The sequence below is a fragment of the Gymnoscopelus microlampas genome, assembly GCF_963454915.1.
Source record: "Gymnoscopelus microlampas genome assembly, chromosome: 8".
NCBI classification, from domain to species: Eukaryota; Metazoa; Chordata; class Actinopteri; order Myctophiformes; family Myctophidae; genus Gymnoscopelus; species Gymnoscopelus microlampas.
In genome coordinates this window covers 2,333,801-2,351,342 of record NC_139945.1, presented here as the reverse complement: position 1 = coordinate 2,351,342, position 17,542 = coordinate 2,333,801, and the positions used below count along the sequence as shown (strand labels likewise).

General features: G+C 44.9%; 1 protein-coding gene across 1 annotated transcript in view; it reads right to left on the bottom strand.

Moving 5' to 3' along the window:
- Positions 1–2,445: 2,445 nt before the first annotated feature.
- The window catches only part of sik3 (SIK family kinase 3), a gene marked incomplete at its 3' end in the record, with an annotated part of 125,266 nt that continues 110,169 nt past the window's right edge, over positions 2,446–17,542 (bottom strand). The window contains 8 exon segments of the mRNA XM_084065148.1: positions 2,446–2,567; positions 4,185–4,317; positions 5,376–5,527; positions 7,354–7,927; positions 10,034–10,316; positions 14,454–14,578; positions 15,457–15,611; positions 16,984–17,096. Of these exon segments, the coding sequence (XP_083921274.1) occupies positions 2,446–2,567; positions 4,185–4,317; positions 5,376–5,527; positions 7,354–7,927; positions 10,034–10,316; positions 14,454–14,578; positions 15,457–15,611; positions 16,984–17,096 (1,657 nt within the window).

The following is a 17,542-nucleotide window of genomic DNA, read 5'->3' as shown; positions in this document are numbered from 1 at the left end:
ACAAAAAACCCACAGCATCTCTGATCACCATGGCAACGGACCCCGCCCCCTAGAGGACACAAGGAGACAAGGATAGGACAGGAGGAGAAGGGGGGGGGGGGGGAAACATGTCATCATTTTAGGTAAAAGTGACCCTTTAAGACCTGGGACGCAACTGTGTCATTTTTAGATTTGAGCTAAAAAGCATTGTTTTACACTTTGGGCTATTCAAAAATAGCAGATCTACAAGCTCATAGCGCGGCACCGAGTGCCGCGCTATGAGCTTGTAGATCTGCTATTTTTGAAACATTGGACATTTTTAACTCTAATCTTTGCTTCTGGCGGGTCCCTGGAACAACATATTTTGAGAGGGGGGTTGGCGGCAAAATACATATAAGTTTGGGGGTCCTTCACATGAAAAAGTTTGAGCACCACTGATATAGAAACATATGTTTTTTTCAGAAAACTGTTGGGATTTAGGAGACATTTGTAGAATCGGCTTCAGGTCTTAAAGGGAATACCTTTTCCCCCCGATTTTTTTGTTGCATTCCTGAGCCAATAATCCAATACTGGACTACTAAATGAATCTTTTATATATGTTTGCAATAAACAAATCAAACAAGAACAACTTAATTAACTGAACACAACTGATATTATAAGCGGTTTCACTTAATTAATTGAAACGTAATTGAAACAAAGATAGTATAGGGCTCGCAACTCACTTTTATGCTCCAAGGTATTATTCAAACAAACAGCACATACAGTTGGTGCCTACCCACGTTTCCTCCCATTCGGTCTTTCTCAAGTATGAAAGTACTTGAGAAAGACCGAAAGGGTCGAAACTGTCGTATCTGCCGTTTGTTTGAATAAAACCTGGGAGCATCAAAGTGAGTTGTGAGCCCTATCTTTGTGTCATTATCACCGTTCTTACAGTTAAAGCTCAGCACCAAAGAACGGAGGATGTGCATTATTTGTTTTTCTGTTCACTTGTAATTGAACACAACACGTGGCGTGTTGTGTTCAATTACAAGTCTCACAACTACTCAGCCTCTTCATGACAAGTATCTTTAGTAGTTAACCCTTTCAATGTGGCAACGCATCTGTGTCATCTTTACTGTTCTTTGGCTATTCAAAAATAGCAGATATACAAGTGTGTGTACACCTGTGTGTGTGTGTGTGTGTGTGTGTGTGTGTGTGTGTGTGTGTGTGTGTGTGTGTGAGTGTGAGTGTGAGTGTGAGTGTGAGTGTGAGTGTGTGTGTGTGTGTGTGTGTGTGTGTGTGTGTGTGTGTGTGTGTGTGTGCCTATCTTCACTTTTAGAACCAAAGGTTACTGGACACTCAACACGTTCACAGACACACATTAGATATACCAGTCCACGTAAGAGCAGTGAACAAGGAAAAACTGCATTCATGTATTATGCTCCACACAAATGGATCAAACTTCAGGACTCTCTGAAACTGGTGAGATTGGTCTCAATAGAGACATTCAGGGTGCTTCTTGAGGACACACTACATAGAAACATTTAGGGTGCTTCTTGAGGATACATTTCATAGTAACTGCACCTGTTTCATAAAACACTGTTTATTTGCATCTGTGATGATTGTAATATGATTCAAATGTTGTTATCAGGGGTGCACATAACTTTTTAGGTGTAGAACTCAGAAGAGCACCTGGAGATGTGACTTGGTGCGCACCAAAGACATGTTTTTTTCCCGGATTTTCCCGGATTGGGACGTTCACGGCATATTTTGCACCATTACGGTGCGTTCATCACCGGTGACGAGTGCCTCAAACAGCCGCTGCTGGCTGTGTGCAGCGAGCTGCTGCGAGTCGCAGCGTGTCTGTGTGTCAGGATGATGCGAGGCAACACTCACACAATCACGTGCAGCATGCGTCCCCTCCCCCTGCGCCTAATGGCTGTACATGGGGCCGACGTGTGCTTTAGCGTGATTGTGTGAGTGTGGCTTCAGGAAGTACTATCCTAGCCTCGATCTCCAAGCTTTTATTTTTTACTTTTGCTAAAAAATAAAAGCTTGGAAATTCCTGTCCCAGCTGTTGGTGCAAAAGCGCCTCGCGTCGTCTGATGTGCCGCGCATTATTTATTTTGGGTGCGCATGCGCACCTGTTATGTGCAGCCCTGGTTGTTATTGTTTTTCATTATGTATGTGTTTTATATGTTGTTATCAGGGTCGTTCTTGAAAAAGAGAGCTTGCTCTCAATGGGCTTCCCTGAATAAATAAAGGAGAAAGAAAGAAAGAAAGAAGAAAGTGTGTGTGTGTGTGTGTGTGTGTGTGTGTGTGTGTGTGTGTGTGTGTGTGTGTGTGTGTGTGTGTGTGTGTGTGTAGTGTACCTGTGTGTGTGTGTGTGTGTGTGTGTGTGTGTGTGTGTGTGTGTGTGTGTGTGTGTGTGTGTGTGTGTGTGTGTGTGTGTGTGTGTGTGTGTGTGTAGTGTACCTGTGTGTGTTGTTAGACTCCAGCCTGCTCCATGCTGTAGCTCAGGTCGGGGGGCTTGTAGCTCAGTAACATGTCACTGGTGCATGAGGAGGGGTAACAGGAGGATGGGAGGAGCTCCCCCTCTACGTCACACACTGTGACACACACACACACACACACACACACACACACACATTTATGAACACGTATTCCCATTCTAATACTGTTTAGTAGGGGTGTGCCGATACACTAATTTCACGAAACGATACGATACGATATTTGGCTCACAACTTCGATACGATTTCGATACGATACGATACGCACTTTTTTTATTATGAAAATATATGGAGGAGAAAAAAAGAAAATGCAAACAAATAATTCTGTTTTTGCATTATTCAGACATGCAAACTTGTAGCTTTTCAGCTACAATAGCCGTTTTGAATCCAAATAGTATGACACCTGACCCGAAAAAAAAACATGTTGTCACTCTTTTCACTTCGGGGCCGTTTGCATGCCTGATTATTATGATTGTAAAAAAAAAAAAAAAAAAAAAAAAATTCAAAAACGATATTATTTTTTTTCCAAAACGATACATATCGTCGCGAAAACGTATCGCGATATATCGCGGGACGATATATCGGCACACCCCTACTGTTTAGTCATATGAAAATGACTGAAATCAGACTGACAACTTTAATTCACAAGTCCTTAACGAACAAATTAACAATTCTATCATGCCTAGCAGTTACAGTACAGTGGCCCTCATGTATCAATGGAGCATACATTTCCATAAATTCGGCCGTAGGGCAACGTCAAAGTCACATTTATGAAGCGATCCTATACAGCCATCAGGTCGGAGCTTTGATAAATCTCACGACATGAAGAACCAGAATACGACCAAAGAAAGCATGGAATAAGAATAAGAATAAGCCAATAAGAAAGAGTTTCCCCCGCTCGCCTCGCCACACAGACACTGTCTGTCTCTCTCTCTCTCTCTCTCTCTCTCACACACACACACACACACACACACACACGCACTGTCTCTCTCTCTCTCTCTCTCTCTCTCTCTCACACACACACACACACACACCCAACTCTGTCTTTCATGTAATCCGTAACAATAGGTCACAATACGATAACAATAGGTCACGTAGGCTTGTAGCCTACATGAATGACATATTATGATACCAATCACATCGCCATGAATGGAATACGTTTGTATATTTATTTATCTAACCCATACCGAGCAGTGCGCGTTAGAGTTACACTAACATAAAGCATGTAGTCATGTAGGCTATTCCCATTTCCCAGTGAGACTCGCAGATCTGCAAGCTCACAACGCGTGTTGTGAGCTTGTAGATCTGCTATTTTCAAATGGAGCCAATGCAGCCAGATCTGCAATCTTATCTGAATGACTGTTAAAGCAGTTTGTTTAAATGAGTTAATAAAATATATATTTTCACAGGGATTATGTATTAGTGTGTTAGATAATACATTTTGGAGTGGATATATGTGTGGATACAATGCTGCTCCGCAGGTCTAGAATGGAACAAATAGGCGCAGCCAACGTCTACGACTGGTCTCGACCAGACGTGAGATCTCAGCGTACGGTAGGATGAAGCCAACGTCAGGATATGTTGATGAATGCCGAAAGTTGCGGTGATCTCACCGTACGCCCATTATTTGGTCTGCACCGCGTCGATAAATGAGGGCCATTGTGTGTGTGTGTGTGTGTGTGTGTGTGTGTGTGTGTGTGTGTGTGTGTTACTAACCGGACTCTTCCCGCTGGTGCAGCTGTTGTTGACTTCCTGTCAGCGACGTCTGACTGAGGATGTCTGACATGCGGGCGGAGCTTAGCGCCTTGCCGGCCAATAGGCTCATCCCAGACATAGGCTCCACCTGGTCCTGCACAGGAAGTGACACGACGCTTTGTGTGAGCCAATCAAATTGATCAATTGTTACTTATTATCATGATTTATTACAGGTTTACCACACATTTTTACCAATGGATTTTCTAAACTTTTTTTTATCAATACTGAAACCTTCCTCTATTGTGTGATACAACACAGCTTTTAAAGCAGTTGCAGACACTTGTGGGTATAGGTCTGCAATCAAGGATTCAAAATGACCATTATGGGGGAACAGATCTTTAATTGAAGCTGCAGGTCATTCCAGGTGGTCGGGGCACTAAAACAAAAGGCTGTTTTTCCCCAGTTCAGTCTTTACTTTGGGGACCTTTAACACATTCCATGCCAGAGTTTAATCTCATAATGTACTCACCAGTGCCAAGGTTTTATTGTTGTTTTTTTGTTTTTTTCATGTCGCCATAGGCCTCGATAAATCCATTAAAAGTGCGCGTTCATTTGGTTCTACACACACAGAATCTGTGTGCGACGAACAGTGAAAACCGCGACCCCTTACGTTCCGCCATCTTGAAGATACAGCGGTGAACGCTAGACAGTGATCAGCGAGAGGAAAAACAACAACCGAGATAATCGACCTTAAAACCGGATCCCAGACAGGAAGCGGATACGATCGAAAAAAACGGAACCCGAATAATTTTGTTTCCGGTGGTGCTACCGGAACCGGATCAAAAAATTCGGAAAGTGAACCTGGTCAAAATAACGCGGAATTTCAAAATAACACCAGTTGGCGTAGATCTACGCGATTGGCACGTGGCGGCTTTTAATCGGTTCGCATAGATCTACGCGACTGGCAGTCAATGTGTTAAAATACGCGATCTAGCACAAGGCCTATTGGCGCACGTTTTAAGCTGTGGCAGATCCGGGATGGAGTTAAGACATGTTTCTACTGTACCATTCATCCTAAGATATCATAACGTCATAGAAAAGGTAAGAAAACCGTGGTCCAAAATTCCCCTTTAAGTCCCATCATCAACTGCCTTTAAACATAAACAGGTACCAGTGATTGTTTGGCCATCATAAAAAGGAGGCGTGGCTTACGTAGGCGTCGTCACAGGTCTGGATGGTGTGGTGGCGCTGCAGCTGCCCGCGGGCCCTGTAGGCGTCGGCCTGCGGAGGGGGCCGCGGGTAGCCCACGCCGTTTATGTCAGGCACCTCCATGGCCTGCCCTGGGGTCCTGCACTCCTCTGCATCTGAGGGGGGGGGGGGGAGAGAGAGAGAGAGAGAGAGAGAGAGAGAGAGAGAGAGAGAGAGAGAGAGAGAGAGAGAGAGAGAGAGAGAGAGAGAGAGAGAGAGAGAGAGAGGGGGAGGGAGAGAGAGAGAGAGGGAGAGAGAGGTAGGGAGAGACAGAAAGGGAGAGAGAGACAGTGGGAGAGAGAGACAGAGTGAGAGAGAGAGAGAGAGAGGGGGAGAGCAAGAGAGAGAGAGAGAGAGAAAAGCAGGTTCATCACGTCTAGTTTCCATGGAGACACACACACATGTTGAGATGTTCGTTAGAATATGGACAGAAGATTTATCGGTACGGTCAATTGCGGGCCTTGAGAATGCCATATCACTAATGAACCCATATCAACATGATATATATATAGGTTCTAGACACGCAACGGTTCACTCAACTCACGATATGATTCTGGCCATCATTCATAGGGTAGAGTGATACCTACCCTATGAATTAGGGGCGGAAATTGTTAGGTACAGATGTGCCATTTCAAAACTTCAAATGTCCTGCCATCGGCAAGACAGTACATTTTCAGGGGATTCCCAGGGCAATAAGAGGGACAAAGAAGGGCATTTAAAATGCTGAATTATTTTGATGATCACTGCTTTTATGATGCTAATTAATTTGAGCAACTGGTCAAGGACCTCTTCAAATCACCTTTCGCCTCATAATGAGTCTGACACCTTCTTCAACACACATTCTTTTGTTCTCATGTATATGGATGTCTGTTGAAGGGAAAAACGGGGGTGTGTAGTGACTACTTCTTTTCAGGGGCAAAACAGTGCCTTTTTAAGAGCAGAACAGGGAGGAAAAAAATGCATTTTCAGGGCACTTTCAGGGAAAGAACAGTAACGTGTGAAGTTTTAAAGTGGCACATCTGTACCTGACGATTCAATTAGATTCCGATTCCGAGGGCTACGATTCAATGAAATTGCGATTATCGCGATTCGCGATTCATTTACTTCCATTATCTTTTATTGATAATACAAACTAATTGAAGAGATGTGTCACTGTCAGCTGGAAGGTTATATTTGCCAACATCAACAATTGCAGAAAACCAACAAGAAAATATACAAGTCCTTTTTTGTAAAATAATACTGACTTATAACAAAGGCTTCTCAACATTATGATAACCAACCAAAACATGGCTGCTGCTCTGTGCAATTAGCGATAATGATGAAAAAAGAATCTTAAATCTTAAAAAGAATGTAATAATCGTCCATGTCTGAATCGCGATTAATTGCTGAATCGATTATATTTTCCACCCCTAGTATGAATGATGCTCTCACAGCCTGATGACGACAGAACCGGAATTGACGTCATTTAGAAAAAATAAAAGCTAATTTACTTCCCGTTTATCTCCTGTGGGGGAAATGGCTATATCTCTGTTCTTCTTGCTTTTACGGCAAAAACAAGCCTTGTCCAACTGGCCACAGCTGTGCAACGGATTACTGTGAGGGGATATCTTTCTTTTCCCCCTACGCTACGAGACCTCCGTCTGTGTGATGAGCCGATCTCCATGAGGACGGAGGTCAGAGAGAATATTACAGGATTTTTCAAAGTACAGTAAAAAAACAAAAAAATCCCGCTGGCAGTAGCGTCACACTATTACACTATTAATGAGTTAAGATAAATTCTTTCTGACACCAGCAGGGGTAAAACAGCCAAACTACAGGCCATTCATATGAACTGTCTCCGTATTAGCCTCAATGTAAAACTCTCAAGCTGGCCCCTTGGCGTGTGCGTGAGTGTGCGTATGCGTGTGTGTGCATATGTGTGAGTGTGTTCGTGTGCGCGTACCTCTGCCTGTGGAGCCGCTGCGTATGTTGTATCCCGCGTGCCGGTGCGTGGGGGAGGCGTAAGGCGGCGTGTTGCCTCTAGGGGGCGCCAGCAGCTCGTGGCCCTCCACCACGGCCTTGGCCAGCAGGCCCTCATGGTGGGCGTGGTGGTACGAGGGGGGCGGGCCCGAGGGCGGCGCCTCGTCCTCCTCCATGCTCTCTGAGTGGGTGAGGCCCGGGCAGGACTGGCCCCCCCCACCCTGCTGCTGCTGCTGCTGCTGCTGGGGCGGGACGTCCGGGGGCCGGATCTGCAGGAGGTGGTGGTAGTGGCCCCCCACCACCGGGCCCCCCCCACCCCCCTGAGAGGAGAGGGCCCCCGGAGGCGGCCCCTCCAGGCTCAGCAGCATCTCTCCGTACTCCTGGTGCGGGTGTGGGGTGTGGGGCGGGGTGTGGGGCGAGGGGCACTGCTGCTGCTGCTGCCCGCCGCCCCCCCCCAGAGGCCGGGGGCTCTGCCTCTTCAGCAGGGCGGCCAGGTCCTGGGGGTTCAGCCGGGGGTCCGCGTGGCCCGTCAGGGAGTGACGGGGCGACAGGAGGCCCTGAGGGGAAGGGGGGGAGGGGAGGGACAGGCACCGTTAATGGCTCAGCATAACGGTATAGAGCACCGAAGTCTGACGTAATTTACACATGCTAGGTTTGTCTATCTGGCTCGCGGTTTTCCACCCCCATAGACGTGTTTAATATCGCGTGAAATAAGAACTGTGTTCCAAAGAATAAACAAATGACCCCGGCGGTTTGACTCTTATGGATATGAAGCATCAACTGACGGTGAGAAAACGATAATATTACTTCCGCCAAATTAGTTACATTTTCTCCAGAAACAGACTGTTTAAAATATAAGTGACTGACTATCATAAACGATACAGAACCTCCTCCCTGACCATATCGCAGAGACAGTTTGTTTATTTTTGGAGACAATGAGACGATTCTATGATGACCCAATGTTATTCTCCATAGAGAAATTACTTTACGAACCTGGGGATGAACGAGTGACGTCAGGACTTCTGTACTCTATAGGCATTAATAATCAATATCGGTATCATTATATATAGGCTCTTTTTATTAGTAAGAAAACCCAGACTGGATCCGTGGATCCGGATCTTCAAATAGTCAAATCAACATGAAGTTAACAATTTCATTAAGAAAACAAGCAGTAGTGGGTTTGGTGATGTTAACTATATTGTCTGAATCAGCTTTGTTTGCGTTCGTTTACAAGCTAAAAGAGTCACTTTGAGAGCTGTTTTACCGTACAATGTACGTCAATGAGGAGCATAGTTTGAATTATCAATTTCTAATCAATGGAGCAATTATTTTAGATTTCTTGTCCACCTTTGGAGTTACATCATGGCAAGGTAACTACACAACCCAAACCTCTACCAAAGTGGTCTTGCCCTTTAATACAAAAATAAATCTTGTATGGGGGTCTCTGGCACAAAATCTTTTCAGCCGGGGGGTCCGCGGCCGCATACATTAAATAGGGGCGGTCCTTGTCTTTTGAATAAAATTCCATTTAGTTTTAGTCATATTTTAGTCATCTGAAATGTTTTAGTTTTTGTCTAGTTTTAGTCGACTAAATATCATCAGATTATAGTCGACTAAATCTACAGTTGATTTAGTCGACTAAAATGTATGTTGGCGGTGCCTTGATGGCATCGTAATGGCAGATTTTACACTTAGTTGCATGCTGAAAATAGAAGATCTACAAGCTCACAACGCGTCGCGCTGCGAGCTTGTAGATTACTATTTTCAGAGCGCAACACCCGAGTGCAACCAAACATACACTTGTCTTTTAGTTCTACTGGATCTCTTCTCCACTATAGAATAGAATAGAATAGAATAGTCCCCACTCCTTTGGGGTGTTATTTTGTCACATTATGTGTATATATGTATATATATATGCACATAGTGTGAAATGCGTCCTCTGCTTTTAACCCATCCTATAACAACTAGGAGCAGTGGGCAGCCTTCTCCCTCCATTGGCACCCGGGGAGCAATTAGGGGTGAAGAGTCTTGCTCAAGGAAACACACATCGACACATTGCTGTCATGGCCTGGAATCGTACCTGGGACAACCAGGGGTCTGAGGCGGGCTCACTAACCACTCAGCTATGGCCGCCACTAGTCTTAGTTCTACTGGATCTCTTCTCCACTATAGTACATGAGCCAGAGCCCCAAAATCGAAAGAGTGGGCAAAACCAAACCTATATTAAATTGTTCATAGGGTCAATATGAGTAAATAAATATATGATAACCTTTCCACAGGAGCAGCTTTTTCATATTTATCACACATTTTGTTATTTTCCCCATACGTACATGACAGGTGAAAAAATGACAACATTTAAAATAGAGTTATCATAATGAAACTTCCTGAGTTGATTACTTATATGAAGACAATGATTTATCGTATTACAAGTTTTCTGAAATCGTATATTTAAATATGCAAATTAGGCATTAGGAAAATATGCCCAAATGTGCATACCTTTCCTGAATCAACATTGGAACATTGGACAAAGCCAGAGTCAACATTCTTATTTCATTGTGTTAAGATGTTGGAGTCAAAGGTTTTTAACGAGGGAATATTCAATATCTGGCTCAATATTGGGGCTCTGGCTCATGGACTAAATGGCATCTGGCATCACACGGTACCTGCAGGGTGGGGGTGACGTGCTGCTGGGGGGGGCGGTACTCCAGCGGGGTGGGGGAGAGCAGGGCCTGCTGCAGGGCCGAGGGGGCGCCGTAGACCCCCACCCCGCCCCCGTAGCCCCCGTCCAGGCCGGGCACGTTGAGCGAGGCCCCCTGCAGGTAGGGGTTGGCGGCGTAGGAGGGGCCCCCGCCGACCACCCCCCGCGAGGCCCCCGGGTCGGCGTTGAAGAGGTGGGTGTTGAACTGGGCCTGGTCGTAGCCCGACGAGAAACGGCCCAGGCTGCGGCTGTGACACGCAGACAGACAGACAGACAGACAGGCAGACAGACAGGCAGGCAGACAGACAGGCAGGCAGGCAGACAGACAGGCAGGCAGACAGACAGACAGACAGACAGACAGACAGACAGACAGGCAGGCAGACAGACAGACAGGCAGGCAGACAGACAGACAGGCAGACAGACAGACAGACAGGCAGACAGACAGACAGACAGACAGACAGGCAGGCAGACAGACAGACAGACAGGCAGACAGGCAGGCAGGCAGGCAGACAGACAGACAGACAGACAGACAGACAGACAGACAGACAGACAGACAGACAGACAGGGGGCGGTAGAGAGCACAGGACAGTCAGATTACCTGCACCTTGTACCTGCACAGCAGGGATGACGCAACTTTGATGATGGAGAGGGCCACTATAGGCGGCTTTCCATATGCATGGCCTCACCCTACCCCACACCACACCGCCCACTTGTGCCTTGGTTTCCACTACAATGAAGTGGGTAGAGTGGTGTGTAAGTGGTACTAAACTGGTGCCTAAAAAGTACCCAGTCCTGGGTAGGTCTGAGCTAGGCCAAGCTGGGTCACGTGCACAGGTGATTTACATTTGTATACAGGAGAGTTGGCCACTCACCTACATTCCATTGTTAGGCAAACGTTTACATTACAAATGAGTGTGAATGACCGGGTCTGCTACTCATACCTGTGGATTTGAGCGGGGGTAATTTTGTGTAATGGAAACGGTAGATATTTTGATGCGGTGTGGTGTGGTGTGGTGTGGTGCTTAAGCTGCAGTGGAAAGGGGGCTTATATTTCCACACTCACTCCAGAGGGACACGTTGCACAAACTTTCGGGCCATTCTAAATTTATGTCACACAAAAAGTAGCAAAAACCTGCTAGGTTACAGGCATGCAGACAAAGACAGATAAATACAGCAACCCCCCCCCCAAATAAATGCATAATTGTTCCTCCTTTACCATCTCTTGGTAATTGTACCAATTCCCTGACACACACACACACTCGTTTAATCTGGTCACTGCTGACCCCTACTGGTTGTTCTTGGGACTGGTTGGTGCTATTGTGACCAAAGACATAGATTGTGCATTACATTCACACATTCAAACACACATTCACACACACACATTCACACACACACACACACACACACACACACACACACACACACACACACACACACACACACACACACACACACACACACACACACACACACACACACACACACACACACACACACACACACACACACACACACACACACACACACACACACACACAGCGATGGCGGAGCAAACCATGCAAGGCACCAACCTGCTCATCAGGAGCAATTAGGGGTTCAGCGTCTTGCTCAAGGACACTTCCACACTAACTCTGGGGGAGCCTGGAGTTATCAAACTGGGAACCTTGCGGTTCCCATCTACCGGCCACTCTACCCCCGAGCCCCTGTGTTATTAACACAGCCAACTGTGTTAATAAACAAACAGCAGTGATTTATGTTCTGGCACATTGACGTCCACAAGATGGTCACATATTTCGTCAGGTCACCAATTTCCCAGTAACACCTGGAGTACGGGTATTTGGCAAATAGACATAATCATGTACTGGTACATGTACAGTACTGGTATTTGGCTAATAGACATAATCATGTACTGGTACATGTACAGTACTGGTATTTGGCTAATAGACATAATCATGTACTGGTACATGTACAGTACTGGTATTTGGCTAATAGACATAAACAGGGCATACATGCATTAGGATGTACACATGGCTCCAGTGAGCAGTAGCTCCCAAGACAAACAGAAGTGCAAGACGGCCCAACTGGCTTTTACTTCCTGTGTCTGTGTGACCTACTGTACTGTAGGTGGGTCGCCCCTTTTAGGAGACCAGAAGCAGGTTGGAGTCTATTCATTCCAATGGGAGAGTGAACGTGAACACAGCTTCTGAACCATTCTTTAAGCCTCCACGGTCACTGAACTACATATCGGAGCCGTTCTCCAAAAGCCACACGATCTCCACCAACAGTCTGACACTAACATGGCTTCTTTCCCCCAGAGAGACAAATCAGGAGAACATCTGATCTTTGTTATGGACCTTTCTCTGTCCCAGCTCTGGTGTGATCCCACTAGAGTGAGATCTAGTGAGATCCCACTCTGGTGGGATCTAGCAGCAGTAAACATACAGTAGGACGTTGGTGAGATCTACAGTGGGACAAGCGCCCACTTAGAAGGTGCATATTCACACGTAGTGGGTGAAGTGTGGGTTGGGCTGATCTTCTAAACATCTGTCATTTTAGATTTTAACCACTTTAACCATATTATTATCTTATACTTTGGCTATTAAAAAATAGCAGATCTACAAGCTCATAGCGCGGCACTCGGTGCCGCGCTATGAGCTTGTAGATCTGCTATTTTTTTTTTTAAATCATGAACATTTGTGCAAATCTTTGAATATATATATTCTCAAAAAGAAAATTTGTAACTCACATCTTTGCTTCTGGGGGATTCTACAAATGTCTTCTAATTCAAAAGGTATGTTGCTATAATATCAGTGGTTCTCAAACTTTTTCATGTCAAGGACCCCCCAAAATGATATGTATTTAACCACGGACCCCCATCTCAAAATATTTCGTTCCAGGGACGCCCAGGAGCAAAGATTTGAGTTAAAAGTGTAAATATATACTCAAAGATTTGCAAACATTTTCAAAAAAAAGAAAAATCCTCAAAGATCTACAAGCTCATAGCACGGCACTCGGTGCTGCGCGTATGAGCTTGTAGATCTGCTGTTTTTGAATAGCCAAAGACATCTTAAAATGACACAGATGCGTTCCCGCTCTTATTGGATTAAGCATCTACGTGTATATATCTACCTATGGAGGTATCTACGTGTATATCTATCTATGGAGGTATCTACTGGGTTCCCGGGGGGTGAAGCAGTGGCGTGCACAGACATTTTGAAGGGCAGGTGCTCAAGTAAATTGTACTTTTTTTTGTTTACTTGGTCTGCTTTTTTTTCCCTCTACACCTATACCTCTTTGCCAAAAATAGCCGATCTACAAGCCCACAACGCCTCGCAGCGCGAGGCGTTGTGGGCTTGTAGATCTGCTATTTTTGGCTAAAGTTCTCCTCAGAAAAGGGATGCTAGGTTTCGAGTGGTTATGGTAAAAAAGAAAAATCATATCACATAAAGAAAAACACATGAAAAACTCTGAGGACCCCCTAGGGGTCCCGGACCCCCTGTTGAAGACCCCTGCTGTAAACTGAAAAAAAAAAGGGCACTTCTGGTCAAGAGGGCAAAGGGCAGGTGCTCTAGCACCACCTAGAGTCTATCTGTGCACGTCCCTGGGGTGAAGTTAAATCACTTCTTCTAGGGATATTCTACATCCTCCACTTACTTCCAGCAGCTCAACCCCTCAGCCAATCAAAGTGGACGCTCCGTTGATGATGTCATCACAGGGAGGTGGGTGTGTTTGGGGGGGGGGGGGGGGGTGACATATATGGTTCATACTCATCTAGAGAGTTAGCCTGTGATTGAACACTCTCAGCAACATGATGGGAGATTTAGAGTAATGTGTGTGTGAGTGTGATAGAGATGGGATCACAAGTCAAGCAATGCAAAAAAAAGAAGTGTGTGTGTTTGTTACTGAAACACCTAAATGATCATTTTATTATGAAAAACCGTCCTCTCTGTAGACATGTTTATGCATATAACTGCTATTAAAATGTGTTTTGGCATCGTTTCTTAAATTGTAATGTCTTAACAAAAACTAATATATAGTATAAACAGTATATACCAGTGTTTGCACAGAGTATATCTATATTTCATGTATGTGGTGCCATCGTTAGTCTCGTCTTATTGATTAAGACTGATACTTTTTTAATTGATTTAGTTATTTATATCACTGAAATATTGCTCATTTATGTAAATAAATAAATTCATTACAATATCAGTAATACCAAAACAAAAAGGTGTGTGTGTGTGTGTGTGTGTGTGTGTGTGTGTGTGTGTGTGGTGTGTGGTGTGTGGTGTGTGGTGTGTGGTGTGTGGTGTGTGTGTGTGTGTGTGTGTGTGGTGGAGTAAGGTGCGTTCGAAGGGGGGCGTGGCGACGGGGGTGGGCGTGGTCACCTGTGCGTCTCGGCGTTGTCGGCGCTCAGCTGCTTGCCGAGGACGCGGTGTCCGCACGGCGTAGACAGGAAGCCCTGCCGAAGAGCGCCGCCCCCTAGCTCCACCTCCTGTACCTGAATGGTCACCTGCAGGACGGACACGAGAGGGAAACCGACCAATGAGACACTGAGATTACATACCAGTGGTGGAAAAAGTACTCAAATGTTTTACTCAAGTAAACGTATCGATACTGCAACGTTTTCAAATGCATGAAATTTATAACAATCTTTTGAAAATAGCAGATCTACAAGCTCTTGTGAGCTTGTAGATCTGCTATTTTCAAATGGCCGAAATATATTTCTAGCTTAAAGGAGGAGTTCACCCAAAAAATGACTTATTTTCTATCAATTAACACACCCCATGAAGCCTTGATTTCATGGATTTATTGTTGTTTTTGTGGCATTCCTAAGACAATAAGTTGATGACTGTGTGTGTGTATCCGGTAGGAGACACAAATAATCTACTTTGTGTCTCCTTCCGGATACATTAGCCGGTAGGAGACGGGAATCAAATTATTAGTTTAGGAATGCCACAAAAACAAAAAAGAATCCATGGATTCAAGGCTTCATAGGGTGTGCAATTGATAGAAAATAAGCCTTTTTTTGGGTGAACTCCTGCTTTAAGTAGCTATAGCTTAAGTGGTTAATGTACGTTTAGTAATAATAATCTAAATCTACAAAGTAACTAGTAACTAAAGTTTTCATATAATTGTAGTGGAGTAAAAAGTCTAATATTTGCCTCTGAGATGTAGAGTGGAGTAGAAATAAAAGTATAGAAAATTGGAAATACTCCAGTAAAGTAAAAATACCTTAAAATTATACTTAAGTACAGTACTTGAGTAAAAGTACTTAGTTACTTTACATCATACACATACATACACACTTCTATTTTCCGTTTTAATATCAAGGTAATGAAACACTTGGAATAAACAAAGGATCATTTTCAATTGGCTCTCTGAGGTCACCTGCTGCTGGCCCTGGGCCAATGGCACTCCGGCGCGTGCAGATCCTGCCTGCTGATTGGTTGGCATGGAGCCCCTGGGGAGGCCGGTGGGCGGGGGGCTTCCGCTCTGGCCCTGGTAGAGAGATGGAGCGCCGTGCTGGTACTGCACTGACGAGCCTAATGACATAATTAACATAATACATTCATTAATATGAATCTGCTAGAGATGCTGGTACTGCACTGACGAGCCTAATGACATCATTAACATCACAATTAGTTATTGTGTGGAGTTTGCATGTTCTCCCCGTGTCTCCTAGGGTAGTTAATACCCTCACAAAAAACATGTAGTAATCCTGGTCTCTATACTGCCTCCCCCTGGTCAGCCGGGACGCCTGATCGAGGGGAAAGGAACTGGTTGGAATGACGTGTTCCTTCCACGCGCTACGTCCTACCGGGGAAACGTCCCACTGACGAGGGTCCTGCTAGAAGCACGCAGGAAACCACAATAAACACACAACTACACAACTTATGTGCCTAGCGGGACAGGAATTATTTTATGTTGATATTTGAACTGTTTGGTTGCTACTATATATATCTATGCAATGAATACCAAGGACCTCAACGGAAACAAGTCAGCAAGGACTTTTTTGAAGGACCTTTTAGACAACGTATTATAAATGTAACTGTGATGTTTTGCATTATTTTTGCCTAAGGATAAGGATAAGGATAATTCCTTTTAACAGGTCGTTCATGAAAGTCCTTGCGGTCTTGTTTCCAATGAGAACCTGTGAGCAATTAGGGGTTAAGAGTCTTGCTCAGGGACACATTTCATTTCATCGACACATATGCTGTCCTGACCTGGAATCGAACCTGGGGCAACCAGGGCCTCTGGCTCCCTAGGCGGGCTCACTAACCACTCAGCTATGGCCGCCCCATAATAAAAATGTCAATCAATTTCAGTCAAAAAAACATCTGTACATTGAAACTATACAGACTAGGATGCCAGGTAAACGAATGAACCTAGCATGTGTCTAAATACACATACACATAAATAACATGCTAAATTACACTTTAACCTTTGCATATAGGACCGCACGGTCGGCAAGGCTAGGTTACGTGCTACTTTAATAAAGAGCAGGGGTCTTCAACAGGGGGTCCTCAGAGTTACTACAGGGGGTCCGCCAAATCTTTGTGTGATAGGATTTTTTTGTTTACCGATCGATTTAATAGCCGATCTACAAGCTCACAACGCCTCGCGAGGCGTTGTGAGCTTGTAGATCGGCTATTTTTGGCAAAGAGGTATAGAGGTGTAGAGGGAAAAAAAGAGCAGACCACGTAAACAAAAAAAGTTGAATCTCAAACAATTGTATACAATATGGGGGTCCCTGCTTCATCTCTCTCTCAGCTAGGGGGTCCTTGGGCTGAAAACGTTGAAGACCCCTGGTAAAGAGTATTAAAGGGTAGCAGGGATACCAATCGTATCCAATCAGGAGAGAGAGAACTCATACAGGACACAGGATGAAGAAGTGGATGACGTTGTAGTACTGACCGTGGCCCTGCTGCATCATGGCCGTCGAGCCGGGCGGAGGGCTCTGATTGGACTGTCTGAAGAGGTGGTTGCTGGGATGCGTTGGAGGCGGGCTAGAGGGCTGGATACGCAACCTGAGAGGAGGAGGAGCCAACAACATGTTAGTGCCACAGCACAGCACTGGACCAGTGCAGAACATGTTGAATTAGTTTTAGTCATAGTCTATAGAATAACATTTCATTTAGTTTTAGTCATATTTTAGTCATCAGAAATGTTTTAGTCGACTAAATCTGTGGTTCTCAAACTTTTTCATGTCAAGGACCCCCAAATTGACACTTGTTAGCCCGCGGACCCCCATTTGAAAAGATATGCCAGGGACCCCCATAAGAATTTTTTTTTACGGCTCTAGCAGTGATTCTCAATCATTTTAATTTCAAGGACCCCCAGTTTGACATGCATTAGGGCTACAGACCCCCATTTAATGGAATTTCTATCTCTTGGACCCCAGTTTATATCGTAAAATGTATGTTAATGTAACTCTGAGAGTGTACAAATGGAACCAAATGGACCCCTCCATTTG